We start from the raw sequence: 21,546 nt of genomic DNA on the forward strand, positions 1-21,546 counted from the left end.
GCCCCGTGAGTGACGCACAGCTGAACCCGCCCCGACCAGCGCCGCCGAAATCCCCACACCCCCAGCACCACGCTGCCCGAAGCCCCACCCCCCGAGCAAGCCCCTGGCCCCCCAGCGCCGCACTGCCCGAAGCCCCGCCCCCTCCAAGTGCCGCGCCCCCACTCCCAGCGACGTGCCGTGCCAAGCCCCTGCCCCCCCTCCGACCGACGCGCCAAGCCCCCGCCCCTCCGAACATCATGCTGCCCAAAGCCCCACCCCCGGAGAGCCGCGCAAGCCCCCGCTCCCCCAGCGCTGTGCCGCCCGAACCCCGCCCCTTCCGAGTGCCGTGCCAAGCCCACGCCCCACCCTCCGAGCACTGTGCTGCCCGAAGCCCCACCCCCCGTGCGCCGCGCAAGCCCCCGCGACCTCGGCACCGTGCCACCCGAAGCCCCGCCCCCTCCAAGCGCCACGCCGCCTGAAGCCCCCGCACCTCTCTGAGCGACACGCCGTGCCAAGACCCTGCTCCCCCTCCGAGCGCCGTGCCAGGCCCCCTGAGCGCCCCGCCGCCGAACCAAAATAAATAAATAAATAAAAATCCTAGCGCCGCCTTGCTGTAAGGTGCCGCCCCAACCACGTGCTTGGTCGCCTGGTGCATGGAGCCGGCCCTGGGTCGAGGATGGAGTGTAATGGGGCTAGGAACCAGGGATTGCGTAAATTATCAAATTAAAGCCTTATGGGAGGTACCCTCACAGCATCGTCGAGCTGTTGAGAGATTTTCAGAAAAGAAACAGTGTAAGCACCCCACTGCTGTTTGTTAATTTACGCAATCCCTGGTTCCTAGCCCCATTATACCCCATCCTTGACCGTCGCTTCTTAATCATTCATTTACCTGAGCGACGTCTTTTCTGTTCACCTTGTCAGCTGGTGACTCCCCTAAGCTATGATCGCCTTCCACCTCTAGGGGGTTGAACAATGAGAGGACGTCACACTCATCGGGGTGCCTCACAAGGGTTTTGGGGTCGGATTCCAACGTATCCATCAACGGTTGAGTCAAAGGGTCCTCCTCGGGACTGTCACTGATGTAGCGCTTTCTCCACACAAGTCCAAAGGTGCTCGGGGCTAAAACAAAGTCTGAAGTTCTCACAGCGGTGGTAAAGGAGTCTACGTTTCCTCTCAGCAGCCTTTCCACAGTTTCTAAAACACGTGTCCTTGGGAAGAGATGGCTTCCTCTGCCCAGAGCTGGGACATATGGGGTAATGGTGCTGCACTCTGACTGGCAGAGGGTGTTGGGAGGAGTTCTTAGAGGGGTCACACGACCCACATCCGGACAGGTCACCCCGCCCTAGGACTCACCCTGACTGGTCAAATCTCCTCTCAGGGTGGTCCTATCGGGGTAAAACCAATACCGAGGAGGAGTTCGTAGGGGGAGGGTCACATGACACACCTTGCTGCCGGTCATGTGGACGTCTTGACCCCGAAATTAACACCCCCTGGGGCGGGACTTCCTGTGACAGGTGGGTGAGGTTTAAGGGGTCAAGGGGCAGGGTAAAGGGGTCAAGAGGCAGGGTTAGGGTTTTATTGATGGTAGGGCCCTTATACTACTCAGGTTTACAGTATTATACAGTTTTTGCCTTCTTCATTTTGCTCAGGTGATGTTTGTGTGCTCAAGGAACATCTGCCTTTGTGAGTGTTAATATTCTCCCTAGAGGTCTGAGCAACAGTTTTTCTGGGTTGCTCATTTATGCCAAGAGATCTTGAACTAGATTCCATGGGTTCAATAGCTGTTTCTGCTTGGCACTGTTGAGTATCATCTACCTGCAACACAACAAAAAATAGTCTTGTTAAGTACCAGCAGGAAGTGAGAGACGCATTCCAAGCAACCGAATACCATGAATTAGCAGACACCCGCTAAATGCAAGAATCTTCAGTGTTTATATTGATCACTTTGAAAATACAACAGTGCTGTGCAGAATGCTTAACAGCAACTACCTACTCCTCACCACATTCAAGTTTTACAAATCGCAAGTCACATAATATAACAAGGTATAGGCAAAGCTAAGGAGTAGTACACAGTAATTCCTTGTCTAGTCTATTCTTGCTCAATCACTAATCTGCAGAACTGTATTTTGAGATATGTAATTTAAATTTAATTACTGATATTTCATAATGAATTTGTAAATGTCCTATAGTTTATTCTGTAAATAGAATAGCACTTGAAAAAGTTGTTTTGTCCTGAAGCATTTACACTGGCCTGCAGAGGATATCTTGTCCAGATGTTCTGCTGTTCAACACTAGCTTTGTAAAACTGTTGAAAAATTTCACAATATTTATACCTTTGGAGTTATCTCAAATTCCAGTCCCCACTGCTATTACAATCATCCTTGTCTCCCCTGCACTTCCCACCAAATGCTGACATGATTTTAGCATCAATTAGTTAAAACTTAAGTAGTTATAAATGTGTGCTTCACGACAATTGAAATCCCAAATGCCACAGCTTCTGATAGTGGAGGTAATTGGTCTCAATTCTCATCCCACTTACACTGATGTGGGTCCTGTGTGAGAGATGAGCATCAGGGCTTATCCTTCTAGCGCCAATACTTATCAAAATAAAAGCTGTTAAAATGTTGATGTCAAGTGGAAAAAGGGAAGACAGTCCTTACAGTTCCGTAATTGTAATAGTAGCTTGAGAAATATACGGCTAAGTCTAAAAATAAATGATTTTTACCACTGAAAGCAGAGACTGTGGAAGCATTCCTTTTTAGACCTAAGAGTTGTGGAGATAGTGTGCCACCTCTCTAATTGTTCCGTCACTCTATCAGTGTTTTTCTAGCAATGGGCAAAATCTCCAATTGTGGACATGCAGTTACCAGGGTCTGGTTGAGGCTATCACAATACAAGCATTACGACAAAGTACAGTACCAAAACTTCTAAAGAATGAGATCAATTTTCATTCCAGTGTCCTCAATAATTAAAAGCAAAGGAAAAAAATCAGATCAAGTTTGCATAAGGACTGAGAAACGACTTCAGGGTCTGGCCCTAAAAAATGAAAACTCTGGGAACAGAATATCTCTTTAAACAATTTGTTGAAGCATGATTGTTTTTGTAGAGATTGTTACTTAAAGAATGATTTTATGTGTTGTTCACAGCAATGCAACAGCAAAAACAAAATTGTTACCAACATATATTACTGGGAAAGCTAGTAGGATCATTTATTATTAAGGTTACCTGTCTCCTCCCATTACAAGACCCTGTTTTCTGCTGCTTATAACTTTACAAACTTTAATTGCTTGGGCTGAAATTTTCCATGCTGTATGTCTGCCTCATGCTCTTTTTCTTCGGGGGTGGGGGACAGAGGCAGAATTTCAGCCAAAATGGTTTAGCTATTCCCAAGAGCAAGGCTAGGGAAATCTACATTTTTCTCATATTAAAATATTCGGGCAACTTTTCTTTGAAAAGCTCCATGTGTTGGAGCAGGGACTTGTCATTTGGCAGGGAGTGGCCTTTGTGTCAGAGAATGTGCTTTTCGCCATCCCCAGGAAAACTTGCCCAAATTTGGCCAAATTAGAAGCCTTTGAAAAAAAATCACAGTTCACAGACGCTCAGTAGAGAGAATTCTTAGATTTTTAGCAGCTAAAATCCCTGAAGGTTTCATCCTCGCTGCGTATACTTGGATCTCGCACAGCTCTTAGTGCTAACCAAACTGCGCATGAGCTATTCCCCACAGAGTGACTGCACATGTGCCATTTCCCCCACAGCTCCTGGATATGAAAACACAGCACTGAGCCATCCTCACAGAACAACTGATATGCTCCAACCCAGGCCTACAGGGGTCAATGCCAGAGTTTCCCTGCAACGGTTCTTCCCAGCTGCTTTGGGCCAAGCACCAGAACTGAGACAGGAACCTTTCTTTCCTGTACTCCCAATGACCCCTCCAAGCTGGTGCACATGCACGGTGGTGGAGGAAGATACTGGACTCAAATGCAGAGGGGACAAAAGGCAAATGGGGGGGTGGCGGTGGGAGGGCAGACTGGGACAAGGAGTATGCCAAGATTGGGACTGGAACGGGGGTGAGGAGAGGGGGCCAAGGACAGGGAGCCAGTAGGCGAGGCTAGGGCTAGAAGACTATGAGAGAAGGCGGGGGTACAGGGAAAGGAATGTGTAGGAGACACTGAGAGAAGACACAGAGCTAAGAGGAGGAGGAGAAGCGAACTGGGGCTGGCTGAACAGAGAGATTGGGACAAGGAGCCTTCATTCCAGCATATCCGAACTTTTGAGTGCTTTTGTGTGTAATCCATCTATGCACGCACACACGCATCCCCTGCTCTAGGCAGCCAGGTCTTTCAAGAAATAATCAAATATTTCTGAGGAGCATTAAAGTGGGAAGATTTACCTCATTTCTATTTACCAAGTTAATGAGCACTTGGCATGAGATCACAGATTTGATCATACCAACAATTTTAAGTTTACCATTATGCCCAGATCTTTGTTATATGCCACGCTTTATTGATTGTATTTACATTGATGACCTTGTCTTCACTATATTCATGGCAGATAGAAAGAAGGTGTGAATAACACGGTATATCTTCAAACTCACTTGGAGAGATAAATACATTATGTGGATTGCCCATGCCCTGCACATTCAGATACATTTTTAAGATCAGTTACCTTTTGTGATTTGCTGCCACCAGCTGTCGGTTTACAGATCTCCCCAAGATTATCTGACCTGCCTTTTCGTAAAAGTTGGGAACCCGGTGACAATTTTTGGCTTTGGGCAGCAAGACGGGGACTGGTCCTTAGGTTAAAAGTTGTTCTGCATAAAATGTAAGGGTCGGTTTTCACAATAGGAATAGCAGGAAACCCTAAAAAATAAACAGCTTCTATTAACCAAGGTTGCTTAAATTACTTTATGTTCTAATCAATCTGATCTTGCTCATTTCAAGATGGAGATGACAACTGGTAATAATTTAAGACAGTAAAATGGCATTTACTCACTAAATAAAATATAATGGGGGAATTATTAGGACTATCTTGCGTTCCTAGAATTTTATAGGTGAACTCAGGCAAGGGTGTGGATCTGTGCAACAGCAGCTCTACTAAAATGGCCAAAAGCGTTTTCCCCAAGAAAATGTTCTCTTTTTCCTTTAAAGGAACACCATTAACTGGAAAATCATTTCCATCTGAAAATGATGTCTCTTCTACTGTTCTAAGTGGAGCTGGCCGGAGGGCGACAATTCTGTTTTGCGACACCTTTCGAGGTTTCAAAATTTGTTTTTATTCTAGATTGGAATGAAAACATAAGCCTTTCAAATGCTTTCACAAAATGAAATTGAATCAAAAACATCAGGTTTTCAATTTGGGGGCCTTCCTCCTTGCAAGAGTCCACTTTGCACCTCAAAAACATTCCTAGCAAAAACTTTGTCTGAATCAATACATCTCCGTGAAACATTTTGGCTTTGACAATGCAGCACATTTCAATGAAAAAACATTCAGTTAAAAATGTTTCAGCAAAAATTTCCCCCCTTCCTCTCAACCAGAAGAAAAAGGTGTTTTATACTGGGAATGGCTGGGCCTAGAATCCCTCTCTTTTTGCCAGAGGTCTTTTGCAAAGTTTTTGGAGGAGTCCCAAAGTCAACAACATGTATCTAGACTGATTTTCAAAACTGCAACCTGATATTAGGATTCTGGATTTCAGAATTTTTGGCTGTTTTGCTTTTGTCATCAAATACTACAAAACTGTACAGATGGGAAGACATCACACAGACCAAAAACCAAAACTACTAGAAATTATATACATCTACAACAAAATATACTAGCCCCCTATAGCCTCAATTGTATACTAGGGCTTTTTTTTAAAGCACATGCGGCTAAACTCAGCTCTGACAAGCAGTTGAGTTAAATGGACTTATGCAACCTATACAAGGGCTGAATCTGGCCGATGATGTCCAAGTTTTTACAATGCTTCCAAGTCACGCATATGACAACACGATTCTCTAGATAAGCGTGCGCTCACACACTCCCCACCAATGTGGTCTCTTCTCCTCTAAAGAAGTAACAATTACCTTTTTTCACCACCTCTGGGAGTCCGTCTAGTTCATACTCTGGCTCATTCTCATGTAGGGAGATGGCAACCTCATCAGCACCTGACCAAAGGAAAGAGTCATTACCTGTACAAATAACTTTAAGGAGACTCTGGAAAGATGAGTTTAGAATGCAATGATCTCAATCATTCATTTCTTAATTAAGTACATAAGATGTGTGCTTGTGCAACCACAGTAAACTATACCAAATAAAACAAACCAGACATCATGTAAAGGTTACTTTACAGAAGAGATCTCTGTTGATACCATATTTACTGTCAGGGTGCCAGGTACCCCGATTCTTTGGAATCTGCCCCTGGACACACAATGCATGGGCAACATTAATTCTGGCATTTCCTAACTTTTAAGTGCTTAACATTACCACCTTACCATTATTTTAACAATTTTTGGGTATATAATTGAATATAGCTCGTCTCAGAAATATGGATCTCTTTTTATACTGCTAGTGATTCTGCTTATTGGACACTCATGAATATTTGCTAGCCTAACTTACCCTAGCGAATGGCAGACAAGTTGTAGTATATTTTACACACTGTGGTGACCACTTTAAACTGTTGTCCTATTAGCTCTATACTTAGCCCCTGACAACTCTTGAAATGACTGAAGCTTGTGATCAATAAAACCCCAATGTATGTGTCTTAAAAAACATTTGTTAAAGTTAATAAACGCCAGCATTTCCTGGTCCCAGAAAGCTGCAACTAGTACCAGGATGATGATAGTTAGAAAACGGAGGAACTGTCTGAAGCATGTTTCTTCAGATGCAAGTAATGGAAATTTCCAGAGGCAGTATGGAGATAACAAGGTTAGTTCAATCAGGGAGGGTGAGGTGCTCTGCTAGCAGTTGAGGTGTGAACACCAAGGGAGGAGAAACTACTTCTGTAGTTGGATAGCCATTCACAGTCTTTGTTTAATCCTGATCTGATGGTGTCAAATTTGCAAATGAACTGGAGCTCAGCAGTTTCTCTTTGGAGTCTGGTCCTGAAGTGGTTTTGCTGCAAGATGGCTACCTTTACACCTGCTATTGTGTGGCCAGGGAGGTTGAAGTGTTCTCCTATAAGTTTTTGTATATTGCCATTCCTGATGGCTGATTTGTGTCCATTTATCCTCTTGCGTAGTGACTGTCCAGTTTGGCCAATGTACATAGCAGAGGGGCACTGCTGGCACATGATGGCATATATAACATTGGTGGACGTGCAGGTGAATGAGCCGGTGATGTTGTAGCTGATCTGGTTAGGTCCTGTGATGGTGTTGCTGGTGTAGATATGTGGGCAGAGTTGGCATCGAGGTTTGTTGCATGGCTTGGTTCCTGAGTTAGAGTTGTTATGGTGCGGTGAGTGGTTGCTGGTGAGAATATGCTTAAGGTTGGCTGGTTGTCTGTGGGCGAGGACTGGCCTGCCTCCCAAGGTCTGTGAAAGTGAGGGATCATTGTCCAGGATGGATTGTAGATCACTGATGATCACTTCAACCTCCCTGGCCACACAATCGCAGGTGTAAAGGTAGCCATCTTACAGCAAAAAAACTTCAGGACCAGACTCCAAAGAGAAACTGCTGAGCTCCAGTTCATTTGCAAATTTGACACCATCAGATCAGGATTAAACAAAGACTGTGAATGGCTATCCAACCACAGAAGCAGTTTCTCCTCCCTTGGTGTTCACACCTCAACTGCTAGCAGAGCACCTCACCCTCCCTGATTGAACTAACCTCGTTATCTCCATACTGATTTATACCTGCCTCTGGAAATTTCCATTACTTGCATCTGAAGAAGTGAGGTTCTTACCCACGAAAGCTTATGCTCCCAATACTTCTGTTAGTCTTAAAGGTGCCACAGGACCCTCTGTTGCTTTTAGACTAACACGGCTACCCCTCTGATACTTGTCTGAATCATAACACTTTAAGAGTTGCTCCTCTCTCCCTGTCTACAATCCAGAAGGACACCAAAAGCTGTTTGGAAGGACATATGTATAAACTCTAAAAGATGTCAATTTCTCCATGGTGGATGCTGAACTATCAGCCATCTATACCCAGAATATGAATTTTCTTTGTTGTGATGGCCAGCAACGGAAAGAACAGACACACTCCAACATTTTACACTCTCATGTCTCAAACAAAGCATTGTAAGAAGTTATACACAGCACTCTAATGTTCTTTAAAAAATAGCCTCCCTTCATCCTAAGGTCATTTTTTATTTCAAAACATAGGCATTGGAAATCTATATTCATAACATATAAGGAGACTCTGAAATTTGAGGAGACAGATCTTGGGCCAAATTCTCAGCTGGTGTGAATGGCAGAGCTTCAGAAACTATACTGATTTACACCAGCTGAGGATCTGGCGCCTCATCTGAATCAAACGTAATAATGCATGTTTTGAAAACATGTTGTATAAATAAATGCATTAAGGTTAGAAACAGGATCATGATTAAGGCTATGTTTTAGTCTCGGGTATTTTTAGTGAAAGTCATGGACAGGTCACGGGCAATAAACAAAAAGTCACGGCCCCATGACCTGTTCATGACTTTTACTAAAAATACTCGTGACTAAATCTTACCTACTGGGAGGGGGGACGCTCCTGAAGACTGCTGGGGAGTGGGGGGGAGAGAACAGGGCGACGCTGTTGCTGGGGGGATGCCCAGGATCCCGCTGCCACTAGTCCCAGACTCCTGCTCCAGGGCAGCACCAGGGAACATGCCTAGTGCTGCCGGAGCAACAGCCAGTGCGGCTGGCTCCTGGGCTTCCCCAGCTGATGGGGTGGTCCTGGGATCAGCTGCACCAGCAGTGCAAAATTCACAGAAGTCACGGAAACCGTGACTTCCATGAATGATTTTGCAGCCTTATAATAACATTCTAGTATAGCATTTCCTTCTTAAACTACCCCATACTTGGCTTTTGCTCCTTTAATGGAGCACCATGTTCAGCAATTTGTTTCTGCAACATTTTTTTTTCCTTCTCTAGCTGCTTACAGGATTTCCTCCACGTCTTCGTCTCACTGCAAGCAAATCCATTTTGCTTCTTCAGTTGAATTGTAGACTTCAGATTGTCCAACTATAAAATAAAAAATTGTTTGTAGTTGCTAATAGGAAACTTCATTCTTCTGTATAAGCATTATACTCTCACTAAAGGCATCTCACCTGTCATTAAAAGTTCAGTGCAACTAAAAAACCAGACAAAAGTTATAATATGCATTTGTATAGTAGATTCACTTAGTAATATACAATTGAATTATAGCAGCTTCTAATTCCAACAGAGAAACATTAAAGTCATGTTTATTGGAAAGCTACATGTGTGTAGATTTCCTTGATAGAGAAATAATAATCTAAATAGAATATTCAAAATAACCAAATGACAAAACCCAGCTGAAAAGCATGTGGTCCAGGCATGTTTGTCCACCCTATGTGCATTGGAATGCCAAAATAAATGGATGGTGGATATCTGGCAGCCTTATAAAACACACTTCAGGATAACGTAAATATCAAGCACAGTGCTCCATTAGCTGGGCATGGAGTGAGCACTGTAACTCAGTGCCTGCTTGCCACAATACGGGCTCCACACTGTGCTACATGATTGCTTTTTCATGTGTTTATTTCTGAAGCGAGAGCACAGAACTACAGTCCGTCATTCACCACAAATGGAAGTAGAAAAAGACGGCAGGCTAGAAAATGCAGAGGGAATTGATAAGAAGAAATTCACCTAGATGGACAGGTTTAAAAACTAAAAACGCCTATCTAAATTATTAGCAAAAATAGTGCTGTCATAAGAAGAATCACTTAATTAATAATTTAGATGGAAATTCTGTATACATCGGAACTGATATGCTCTCACAAGTTGAGTGTGACATAATGAGGTAGTAGAAGCAGTTTAAAGACAATAGGGGCACGTCTACAGTGGGAAGTTTCACAAGGTATTAATTAATGTGTTCATTAACATGATGTTACAACATGCAGTGTAGACACTGCACTGTTATGTTTAATATCACATCAGTCAGTTATGGTTAACCTTAGGGGCAGAGTGAAAAGACATGTTTAAACACGGTCTAATTTTGAAGTACAGACCCTGGCAAGTAAGGTATTGTTTCCTTTGCACCGTAAGTGGAGGCATGGCGATGTCTCTCTCTGATAGGACTACTGCTGCACTTAGGTTCCCCAAACTTTCAAATTTTCCTTACATTTTAGTTTAACATCTAGTTTTAACCGGAAATGATGATCTCAAAGGAGGAAAGCATGAGAAACTAGATAGTTTATTATTATTGAGGTTTTTTTCAAGACACTGGCTTCCAGTGCTGAGAGAGTCATGTGGGTTTGGGATTTCTTTTTTGTGTGGTTGTGTACATGGGGTACTTCCCCCCATTGTTTACAGAAGTGAGGTAGCACGCTAATCACCCTGTTCTGGGCATCTCTCAACTAAGTAGGGGTACTGAGACAAATGCTGATTGTTGGAATAGCTTGCTAGATGGCCTCAGGTGCCTGAAAGGGTGTCTGTCTACACCCTTCCGAAGAGAATTAGTACCACTTGGGGGTTTTTACTCAGTAAAGCAGGAGCCATTTTGAACATGGAAGGGATTTCTCCTTGACGCCTCTGTAATCCCCTGATGGTGCAGCTACATAAGGAATGGAATTCTTATGTGCCTCTGTTCTGGGCACACACTGTCTAAAGTGCTCTTTAATCCTTCAACGCTGAGCAAGCCTATGGAGAGGGGGAGGAGACTCCAAACTCCTTTCCCTGGTAAAACCCGGGTCCTTGACCTGATAAACGGACAGGGACAATTCCCACTCCATTGTGACCTCAAATTTGGGCCCCCTTCCCTGGTTGAAAGAGGATCCCAGGTTGAAAAGCAGAGATGAACAATTTACATTACCCTGCCACCTGAGACAGGGCTTCACAGAAGTAACACGTGTCTCTGCACACCCAGATATACTCCAGGGTGGGAGGGGGCAGTGAGTCTGATACAGAGCACTCCAGGAGACCCGCATATAGGAGAAAACCCCAGCAAACACATCCTAAGGATGGGAAGGCAAGAGAAAAGATTTAAAGCCTGATGTTTATACGACCTGCTCATTAATTATACATATTACTTCCTTACAAAGGGGACAATTCCATTTGTCTTTTTGGGGCCCAGAGCATATGGAGTTTCCAAGTGTTATTCCTGAGCAGACTATGTGGGGTTCTCATCTCCTTGAGAATCCTCATGCTCCTGATCAAGCCTTCTCACAATGGAGTCAGGGCTTCAAATGGGTGTGTTTATGTGCGCATGCAGGGCACTAGTGCGCTGGTCCAACAAAGCCCCATCCCTTCACACATCAAGGGTTGGTGGCTTATAGCAGCAAGACGTAGGTTACCCTCTAAGACCCCTAAAAAGCTGCCCACTGAACTACTTGGACTTAGCTTGATCTTGCAGGGCTTTTCTACCACTGCACTAGTGATCAAAGGGAGTTACTGAGAAGTGCTGTGTTTGCGGATCCAGAGAACTTACTTGAGGAGAGAGAAAGAGGAGCAAAAAGTTGAAATGAAATCAATATTGCAGAAAAATGAACAAAAATGAATGATAAAACAAAGTTGTTGGGAGAAACTGAACCGCCAACTTGTTCTGCTGGTGGACACAATTTCTGGTGGCCTGAGGTGAAGGATGGAGCTTAGTCCTGGAGCCTTCAGCAACAACACTGGTCCACCTCCCAGTTCTACAGGTGAGAGGAATCACCTCTTTGTTCCGAATGAGGAGAAAAGCTGGGCCACGGAACAGACAAAACGTGCACATTTTATCATGTTTTCAGGTGTCCCTCTAAAGACCTCCTGTATCTTTGATAGCCAGATAACAGATTTAATGAGATTTCCATGCTACTAATGGAAAAGTTATAGCAAATGTTATATTAGAATAGAGACTAGATATTTAAAAGGACACAAATAAATATTTTGGCTCTTAAAAGCTTAAGTATAAAATGCCTTATTAAACTATATGAAAAACTTATGTTTGTTTCTAGTAAGTCTACTTTTTCTTCTTCTAAAGCCTTGTTCTTATTCTTAAGGGTTCCATTTTCACGTTGTAGCTCCTGGATTGAATCCTGGAGCAATTTATTGTTGATTTTTAGATGTTGAAGCTCGGCTTCTTGTGCTTCCAATTCTCTTTTCTGAAACAAACTCTGATCTATAGTAATAAAAAAAATTAAGTGGTTAATTTGTGAAAGCAAACTATGTCAAATATGCAATATTAGCTTTTATGGGTAACACTATAAAATGGCAATATTGACAATTTTCAATTTTTCACCTAGCAATACATTTTCTTAGTATTTCAGAATATAATTACGTATGTGTTCTAAAACTGCCTTTATTCCCAAACCATGAAATTGTATAGCTGAGACAATTTTAGCATTGCCAGAATTCAGTTTTGCAGAAAGAACATACTGCTAGTCAAATCGCTCTATGCTTCACAATTGTAACTCTGTTTCTACAGCCCATCTTCACTGAGGTCTGATGGCTTGTACTCTGAAACTCATGGTTGACAGGTAACAGTATCAATGGCTAGATAAAGAATTTTGGTGCCCTATTTGTCCATTTTCCTGTCTTCAAAATCCAGAATATATAAAAATGATCAAGGTGTTTGATGGACTGATGTATGGAGTAAAATTAAGAGAGACAGACAATACAAGAGATTTCCTGTATTGCAAAGAGAATTCTATTGAATAACACCAACTTACCATATAAAACAAGACTACGCATTCCCTTCCTACAGGACAAGGAAAATTCAATGTCTCCAAGACCCAGAACTTGGTGAGAAAGAGGGGCAGAGAGAGGGGAAGGGAAATGATAGCAATCAACAGATATTTGAACTATGTCAACACATAGGATGGAGAAGGATTATTTAGGGTGGTGATTCAAAGGGGAGTGTAGCGGGGCGGTTGCCCGCTCTAGCCCTGAAGGGGTTGGAACAACCCTGCAGAGGGCTGTGGCTGGGGAAAGCAGCAAGCCTGGGCTGATTGGGGAGGCAGCTACAGCTGGGCCACGCTCCCATCAGGCCACAGCTGGCCCTTATAAAAGGGCTGTGAGCCAAACACTCACTCAATCTTCCTCTAGCTCTGAAGGGAGAGGGACCTAGCTGTTTGGGAAGCTAAGGGTACTGGAGTGAAGCAGGGCTAGGAAAAGGACAGAGGAGCTGGGGAGCTCCAGGCTGGCAACTCCCCAGGCTGCAGGGCCTTCCTTGTCCAAGGCCCAGAGAGGTACGGAGTTGTAGTGAAAGGCAGCAGGTCCAAAGTCCCCTGCCAATGATGAGTGGCCATTACAGACTGCAGTCGGCCCTAGTGAAACAGGGCTAGATGGTGACTGGCAGTAGCCACTGAGGCAAGGTGGAGGATGGGGGTGGGGATTCCCCTGGGTGGGAATCCCCAGATAGTGGGTTACTGTTGTGAGCAGGACCCTGACAGGGGAGGACACCAGGGTCCGGAAGGGACACGGGGGCTAATGTTGAGCAGGATGGTGCTCTGGCTAGAAATGAACTAAGTGCCTGGATGACCAGAAGGGGGCGCCACACCGTTACAAGGGGGAAAAGGTATAACTAGAGAGGATAATCAGAGACTTCTTAGAGAGGAAGAACCGTCCGGGGGTTAAGAGTGACAGTCTAGGACTCTGGGCACCAACATTCAGTTATGTTTCAATTAGGACAAGTTATTGTTGTTTGCAGTGAAGAGCTACAGCACAAACATCTTCTGACTTATTTTTTTGTGCATAATTATTCCCTCCAGAAAACTGAGAGAATGCTCCCATTTGACACCTTAAGAACCACAGATAAAAGATAGCGAAAGCAAGAAAATGGACTTAGAAGACATTACATTTTCTTAGCTAGCCGAAAGTGCTGCCACTTGCCAAGAATAAGATCAAAACGCAAAGCAGTTATTTGGATGGCCTCATGGATTGGAGAGTGCAGAAATACTGATTAAAATAGGAGCAGGACTAGGTCCATAAATTTAATTTTGAAATCTCATTAAGTGAGGTTAGACTTCTACAGCGATAAGTGGGAGCAGTCTCCTCCTTTACAATGGCTATTTAGCAGAATTACCTGTTCTCTTAAACCTCAGTCTGCAAAATGCATTTTCCCAACCAGATAGACAAATGTAGGGAAAAGTCAAATTAGGGCTCGGCGGGTAACATTTCATCACGTTTTAGCTTGATGGAGTCCATATACAAGCTAAAGGATAATAGTTTGAGGTATATTTGTTTGCTTGGGATTTTAAAACACAGGAGCACATTGTAGTATTTAATTTGCTGACCATATAGTTTTGTTTGGGACATATTTATTCCTCATTTTTAATTGCTTTAAAACCATATAATGTGATGAGTTAGAATATTTGTATAAAGACGTTCCATCTCAGTTTGGAAAGAGAATTGCGTGTATTAGCTGAAAGTTAATTAAACTATATCACACAGTGGGAACTTATTATTTCTTGGGGATGCTTCAAATCCCCATTTATAATGAAGTTTACAGATCTCCCACACTGAAGTAATAGTTTGTAATGGGATTTAAATAGGTAGAAATGTGTCACTCACTTTTCATCTCTTCAGCGCTCTTCTGGGTCTCCTTTAGAAGGTGCTGGGCTATTTTTAGTGCTTCTTCCAGCTGATGGATTTTTCGTGATTTTTCATCAGACTGGCAGCAAAGAAGGTTTTTTTCCTTCTTCATTTCCTACAACAAAACATTAGTTACAAAACAGTCGATTAAGTCAATAAACTGAGAGTAGTGTGATGTGGCATACTATCCCTCTGAGTCCCATGAAGACTCTGGAAAGTTGGGCCTTGGTTTCTAAGCACTTACATGACTTAGGAACACAAACTGCACTCTTGGCAATCCTGAGAGGGCAGACAATCCTTTTGGGACATCTCCCAGCTGGCACAGATCACAGCAGTACTTAGCTGGCTCGGATATGGAACCAGGGAGCTGCAACCAGTTCTCTGTTGCCTGCCCATAGCAGATCTTGACACAGGTTAGAATCCAGCCCACAAAAACGGAGTCAGTGAAGTTTAGTGACTTGCCCAAAGCCACAGAGGGGAATCAATTTCACTGCCAGTATCAGAACACAGGAGAAGTTTCCAGTTCCAGCTCCTGTTCTCAGACCACCCATCTCTGTGTGGATGATTCAAATATATGAAGTTGCTCTTGGTAGCAAGATAGCATTAGATGCAAAGTATTATTACTCAGTAATACCTGGGGGTTTGGGATAGAAAATTTTCTAAGCATCTTTTTTCCAAATAAGTTAAGAAAAGTTAAAATACCCCATACAACTATGTCCTACCTGGGAACTTAAAATAACAGTTATTTCTAAGAAACTAACTCCTTCCACCCAAACTCCTGCATTGCTGGGTAACAGATGGCATGGCACTGGTGGGACTCTCTTGGAAGCAAGCCATCATTTATTCACCTACTTACTACTAGCAGATGGGCACCAGTGCACAGAAGCCAAATTCAAGAAAAGGGAGGGTCTGGATGGAAAACAACCTAAATCCTTGCTGGCACAGCAGGTCTGTATTTTCATCTATTTAAACAAGTCACCCAAAGAACATGAATAAAACCGTTGCTGCTTCTAGTTATTTTCCTTTTGTTTCACAACCTCCTAGTCCAAAATATCCAACTGTTATATCGAAACACACACACACACACACACACACACACTCTATCATCAATCATTCTAAAATACACAGTTGTCAAGAGACAAAATTTTTAGACAATGCTGATGTATGACAAATGTCTCAAAGCTGCAGGAATTCTGAGCTTCCTGTGTTCAAAATACCAATGAAATTCAAGGGGTTTAAATGGCTGAAAGGCCCGCCCCTCTTGCTGTGACTCAGCACAAGTGGCTCTGATTAAGAAGCATTCAACAAAAATCTGGAACCAACAACCTAACATAGCTGCAAAAAAATCCCATGCTCTGATGCTGGACTTTCACAAAACCATTTACAAGACATGCATTCTCCCACCTTCATCTACATCCCATCCCATCATTTGCAATTACAATTTGGCCTCAATCACATAGGCCATCATTAACTCTTGCTTGAATAATCGAAATCCAATGTATTTAGACTCGAATGCATCTGCCCTGAAAAATCTGCAACAGTTACAGAACACAGCAGCACACCTCCTCAGTAATACAGGTTCACTTGAGTACATCAGTCCTATGTTTCACTCACTCCGCTGATTCCCCAACAGAACACTCAATCAAATCTGTCTTTAGTTTTGAAGTTATAAAGAACATGGGCCCAAAATACCATCTTACTCTCTCAGACTTCAGTAGCTGTGTTCCTCAGGAACAACTGTCTACACATCAGAAGTAAAACTAGCATATGCAGGAGACAGGGCTTTTTCAGGAGCTGGCCCAATATTAGGAAATTCACTCCTGCAAAAACTTAGAATGACAACTAACATCACCATTTTTCATATTTACACTCCCCCCTCCCCCCCACACACACCCTTTACCCTCTAGGACAATGGCTTTCAACCTCTTTTCCATTTGTGGACCCTAGAAAATTTCAAATGGAGGCGCAGACCTCTTTGGAAATCTTAGACATAGTCTGTGGATCCCCACAGACCACGGGTTGAAAACCACTGTTCCGTTGTAACGACAACCTTTCGAGGACCCATTAGACAGTCTGCAAACTCCCAGGGGTCTGTGGACCAGAGGTTGAAAACCACTGCTCTGGGGGATATGGGAGAAATAGAAACCTCAAATAACAGATGCTAGTCATCTTAATTATTCTTAACTCTGGAAAGCATTCAGATACAACAGCTATTGGCACAATATAAGAACTTAAAAAAAAAAATCTCGCATGCTGCTTCTATGACTATTCTGACTTCTCTTCCCTTTCATTTTCCTTCTAATTCCCAATTAAAAGGAAAATCTTTTAATCTACAATCAAGGTTTTTTAAAATAAAAATTTACAGCCAAATCCTTTTCGTGTAAATTGGAATAACTTTATTGATTTCAATGGAGCTATGCTGATATATTCCAGGTCAGGATCTGGCTTCATAGTTAGAATTTTGATGCTAATGCTAATCTATAGTGCTTGAAAAAGTAAAAATGTACAAATCATTTTGGGGATTTTCTCTTGCTTTAAATTGATTGTGTGACCAAAAAAGTACCCATTCCTCCACGAAATCTTGGAATTAGGCCAAACACACTTATACTTAGGAAGCAGCTAATGATTCTAGAATTTCCAAATTAACTCAAACAGATATTTAATATATTTTATTTTTAGGACTAAACAAAGAGTCTTTTGAACCATCCGACATAATTAGATTAGACAAATAATTCCATATGAACTGTAACCCTATCTGTAGTGTGCTGGTGCAAAATAATTTTTTTAAACCCTGACCATACAACCAATTTTGTGCCTGGGGTCAGTCCACATGGAATCAATTGCAAAAACTACAAGATCAGGGCCTTATTTTGTATCACTTCTATAGGTCTTGTGACAGGGTCAGGCCAGAGGGCTACAGGAGAGTGATCCTATTGTGATCTAGGAAGCGGGCGGGCCAAAGCCCGCCCACTGCTAAAAGATCCCCCCAGCCTTAGCGGGGGATCCACAAGACCTGGAAACCAAGTGATTTTGGGGGACAACTAATGAAATAACAGGGACAGGAGTGCGGTCAAAGGGTCCGAAGGGAACCTGAATGGGACACTGAGCAGAGAACCCCAGACACAGGGCCGGCTCCAGGCACCAGCTTAACAAGCAGGTGCTTGGGGCGGCTAAGGGAGGGGGTGGCACCTGCGGCAATTTGGGGGCGGCAGGTCCCTCACTCCCTCTAGGAGCGAAGGACCTGCTGCTGAACTGCCGCCGCCGATCGCGGCTTTTTTTTTTTTTTTTTTGCGCTTTGGGCAGCAGAAATGCTGGAGCCGGCCCTGCCCGGACAGCGCCCACTGCTCCTCGAAGGCGTCAAGGGAGTCAGAGGACGCCGCCCAGAGGAACTCTGCCCGGATTCATGAATGGACGGAGGATCAAAAAGAGGCCCCACAGTCACAGGAGACTCCATCCACCAACCTCCTCTCCCTGGTTTTATAGATGGCCATTTTAGCCAGGGCCAGGAGGAGGTTGACCAGGAGGTCCCATGACTTTGTGGGGCCACGGATAGAGAGTGCATAAATAAGGAGGTGAGGGGAAAAGTGCAGCCAGAAACGCAACAGGAAATCTGTGAGGACCCGGAATAGGGGCGGCAGCCTGGCGTACTCCAGGTAAACGTGCGCCAGGGTCTCCCTCACGCTGCAGAAGAGACAGGTGTCCCGGGACGGGGGTGGACCGCGCCATGTACATGCCTGTGCTAACAGCCCCATGAAGGAGCTGCCAACTGACATCCCCGGCAGGTCTTGGGAGCAGGATGGAGTATAGGCTGGCCCACCGGGGCTCCTCACCCTCTAGAACTGGCCGGAGATCCCGCCACTTTGTGTGGGGGTGTGACGCGAGAGTGAGGAAGTGCAGGGTGTGGAGCACGAGCGTGTATAGATGTTTCCTTGGCGCAGTCCGGAAACAAACCGGCTTCAACTCATGTAGCCAGCTTACGGTGAAAGGGCGGGGAGGCCGGTTGGGTCCACAGGGCAGGAGCCCGCTACAGGAGAGTGAGAGAAGGCAGATATATTAGCCCCAGATTAAGCAGGTCGCTTTTCCCTGGGTAAGATAACAGGGGCAGTTCCAGAAAAATCAGGAATTTTCTGGAACCAATTAAGGCAGGCAGGCTAATTAGGACACCTGGAGCCAATTAAGAAGCTGCTAGAATCAATTAAGATAGGCAGGCTAATCAGGGCACCTGGTTTAAAAAGGACCTCACTTCAGTCAGTGAAGGGTGCGCAAGGAGCTGAGAGTGAGAGGGCGTGCTGCTGGAAGACTGAGAAGTACAAACGCTATCTGGCATCAGGAGGAAGGTCCTGTAGTGATGATAAAGAAGGTGTTGGGAGGAGGCTATGGGGAAGTAGCCCAGGGAGTTGTAGCTATCACATAGGTGTTACATGAAACTCTGTAGACAGCTGCGATCCACAGGGCCCTGGGCTGAAACCCAGAGTAGAGGGCAGGCCCAGGTTCCCCCCTCCCTCTCCTCCCTATTGGATATAAGAGGATCAGGGTGACCAGACAGCAAGTGTGAAAAATCAGGATGGAGGTGGGGGGTAATAGGAGCCTATATAAGAAAAAGACCCAAAAATCGGGACTGTCCCTATAATATCGGGACATCTGGTTACCCTAAGAGGAGTTGACTTGGACTGTGAGTCCCACTAGAGGGGAAGGTCCCTGGCCTGTCCACCTGACCCAAGGTGGGTCAGCAGAGACTGCGGGGATTGTTTTCCTTCCTTTTCCCCATACTGGCCAGTGATGAGGTTAGATGAATGAATGGCAGGTTTGAGCCACAAAAGTGTCCAAACTGAGGGCTGCCGTGAATCTCTGAGGTGAGCAAATCCGCCAATAAGCACAGGGCCCACCAAGGCAGAGGAGGAACATTGTCGCAGTCTTAAGATGGTCCAAAAAAGGACAGCCAGATTAAGACAGTATCGAAACACAACTTCTGGTGGAAATACACTATTCTCCAACACACAACTTGCAGAGTTCCCCTATGAGTCAGTAAGGCCTAAATGGCACCAGTTCTTACTGATTTCGAGTTTAAATTATTAATTATTCCAGTTGCCCCTCTGATTTCTTTACCTCAAAGTTTCTCCTCAACTCATTTTCCTTTGACTGGCTTGCCAGTAAAGCCTCTTCTGCTCTGCACAACTTCTGTGCAAGCTCATTGGAGTTGTTTTCCAATTGGTCTTTCACTGCTATTGCCTATGAGGAAAACACATCACATTTTATTTGTAGTCATATTTAATCTATTTTAAAAAATTAAAAATTCCTGATGTCCCTTTAAATGATGAGCTCCAAAGATATGTTATAAAACAAAGCAAAAAGAATAAGCTATCTTCTGCTTCCTCTTAAAGAAAGAGAACTTTGGAGTAACTGTTGACTTCTGCGTTGTATAACTAAGAGCAGAATTTGGCCTTAATCCTTGAAACTCAGCATGATGGCTTTAAAAAAGTACAATTAAAAATAGCCCAGATATCTGAAAAATCCATCCTCCTTTCACTGTGCAGTCCCGGGTTCTAGATTCTGTATCATACCAAAAACAGTACATGTTAAGGTAACACAAATCTTTAACTCAAGACTGGGCAAGGATATGAAAAATATTTTCAGGCACATTTTCAAGTATATAGTTGTAATGTATAAATATATTCATAATTTAAGCAATATTTATAGTACAGTCTGTTAATCATTGGGAATGCTAACCTGAGCTTTCTTTTAAGTTCAATCATAAGGGCAGCAGATTTAACACTTGCTCTCAATTTTTTTTAACGTAACATATTTTATCAAAGCAAGCACCTATTAGGTTTAGAAGATGCTTCCCCATTCCCACTCAGTCCTCAACTGCTCATTTCAGAGGTAACGTTTAGGTGTTGACTGATGATCAGCTATCACCAAATATGCCATTGAACAGCCAACAAACAGAAAGCATCCATACCAAACTAGACTCAATTCTGTACAATCCAAATAGCAAGAGATTGACAAATTACTCTACCTTTTCCACTTACTATATAGTCAAGGAACAGGTTACATGTTCTTAAAAACCAGTATTTGTACACCTTAATTCCCCGTATTTATGGACCAACAAAGACATTCAGCTTGCACCTCTGTCTCCAGAACTACATTCTTCGGGGGAAAGGGAAATTAGTGTAGTGCTATGCTCAATCTTAAATTTATCACCTGACTTTATATCGCTATCTAAACCAGGAAGTTAACAAGACCGTAACTGTAACACCACCAAATTCTAACTGGTTTTCAACCTTTTTAATCTGTTTTATATCTGTCATAAGAGCTCTATAGTACTCCAAATTAAAAATTAAGTAAATTCATTACCAACATCAAGAGAGGAAAAAAATGAGAATGAAATAATTTAGTTCCATTCTAGAAAGGAGTACGCTTTTCTGGATAAAAACCTTTAGACGTCCAAGTTTCAGTATGAAGCGAGTGTTTCAAGAGTAAACATGGAAAGAAGAGTATGTGTAGTGGTTAGCATTTTCTCCTCTGTAGAAAATGTTTGATTAATGTGCTCACACAGCTAGGATGACACATAGCTATGCCGGACAGCTATCGTGGACAAATTTAGAACCTCTGTATTACGTCAGTGTAGACCATGTGTATCAAAAATAAAAAAACAGTTTTCTATTAGAGAGTGTGGGTAGAAAAGAAGCAGTGCTCAAATCCGAACAAGTCTAAAGGGAACGGTTCCAGGGCATTACCCCCAAACTGCCTTTGGGCCCATCTGCTTCCTCAGTTGACCTTCAATCTTGCATCAAACCAGCTATCACATGTGGCGATTTTACAGTAGTGCTCTCTTCCAGTTTGGTTTATTATCATAACACAACACTCAAACATACCCTTACCAGCCTCAATTATTCCTTTCCGTTTATAATGCCTCAAGT

At 43.6% G+C, this 21,546-nt stretch overlaps 1 protein-coding gene across 1 annotated transcript in view; it reads right to left on the reverse strand.

The window, feature by feature from the left end:
- Window positions 1-1,579: 1,579 nt before the first annotated feature.
- Window positions 1,580-21,546, reverse strand: part of LOC128833794 (centromere protein F-like) — a 27,175-nt gene continuing 7,208 nt past the window's right edge. Inside the window, exons 2-8 of the mRNA XM_054021937.1 lie at window positions 19,733-19,855; window positions 14,606-14,741; window positions 12,058-12,212; window positions 9,037-9,118; window positions 6,039-6,119; window positions 4,645-4,838; window positions 1,580-1,794 (exon numbers count right to left, since the gene is read on the reverse strand). Coding sequence (XP_053877912.1) covers window positions 1,588-1,794; window positions 4,645-4,838; window positions 6,039-6,119; window positions 9,037-9,118; window positions 12,058-12,212; window positions 14,606-14,741; window positions 19,733-19,855 — 978 coding nt within the window. The 3' untranslated portion in view covers window positions 1,580-1,587. The remainder of the gene's footprint in view (window positions 1,795-4,644; window positions 4,839-6,038; window positions 6,120-9,036; window positions 9,119-12,057; window positions 12,213-14,605; window positions 14,742-19,732; window positions 19,856-21,546) is intronic.

The sequence above is a fragment of the Malaclemys terrapin genome, chromosome 3 (genome assembly GCF_027887155.1).
Source record: "Malaclemys terrapin pileata isolate rMalTer1 chromosome 3, rMalTer1.hap1, whole genome shotgun sequence".
Classification (NCBI taxonomy): domain Eukaryota; kingdom Metazoa; phylum Chordata; order Testudines; family Emydidae; genus Malaclemys; species Malaclemys terrapin.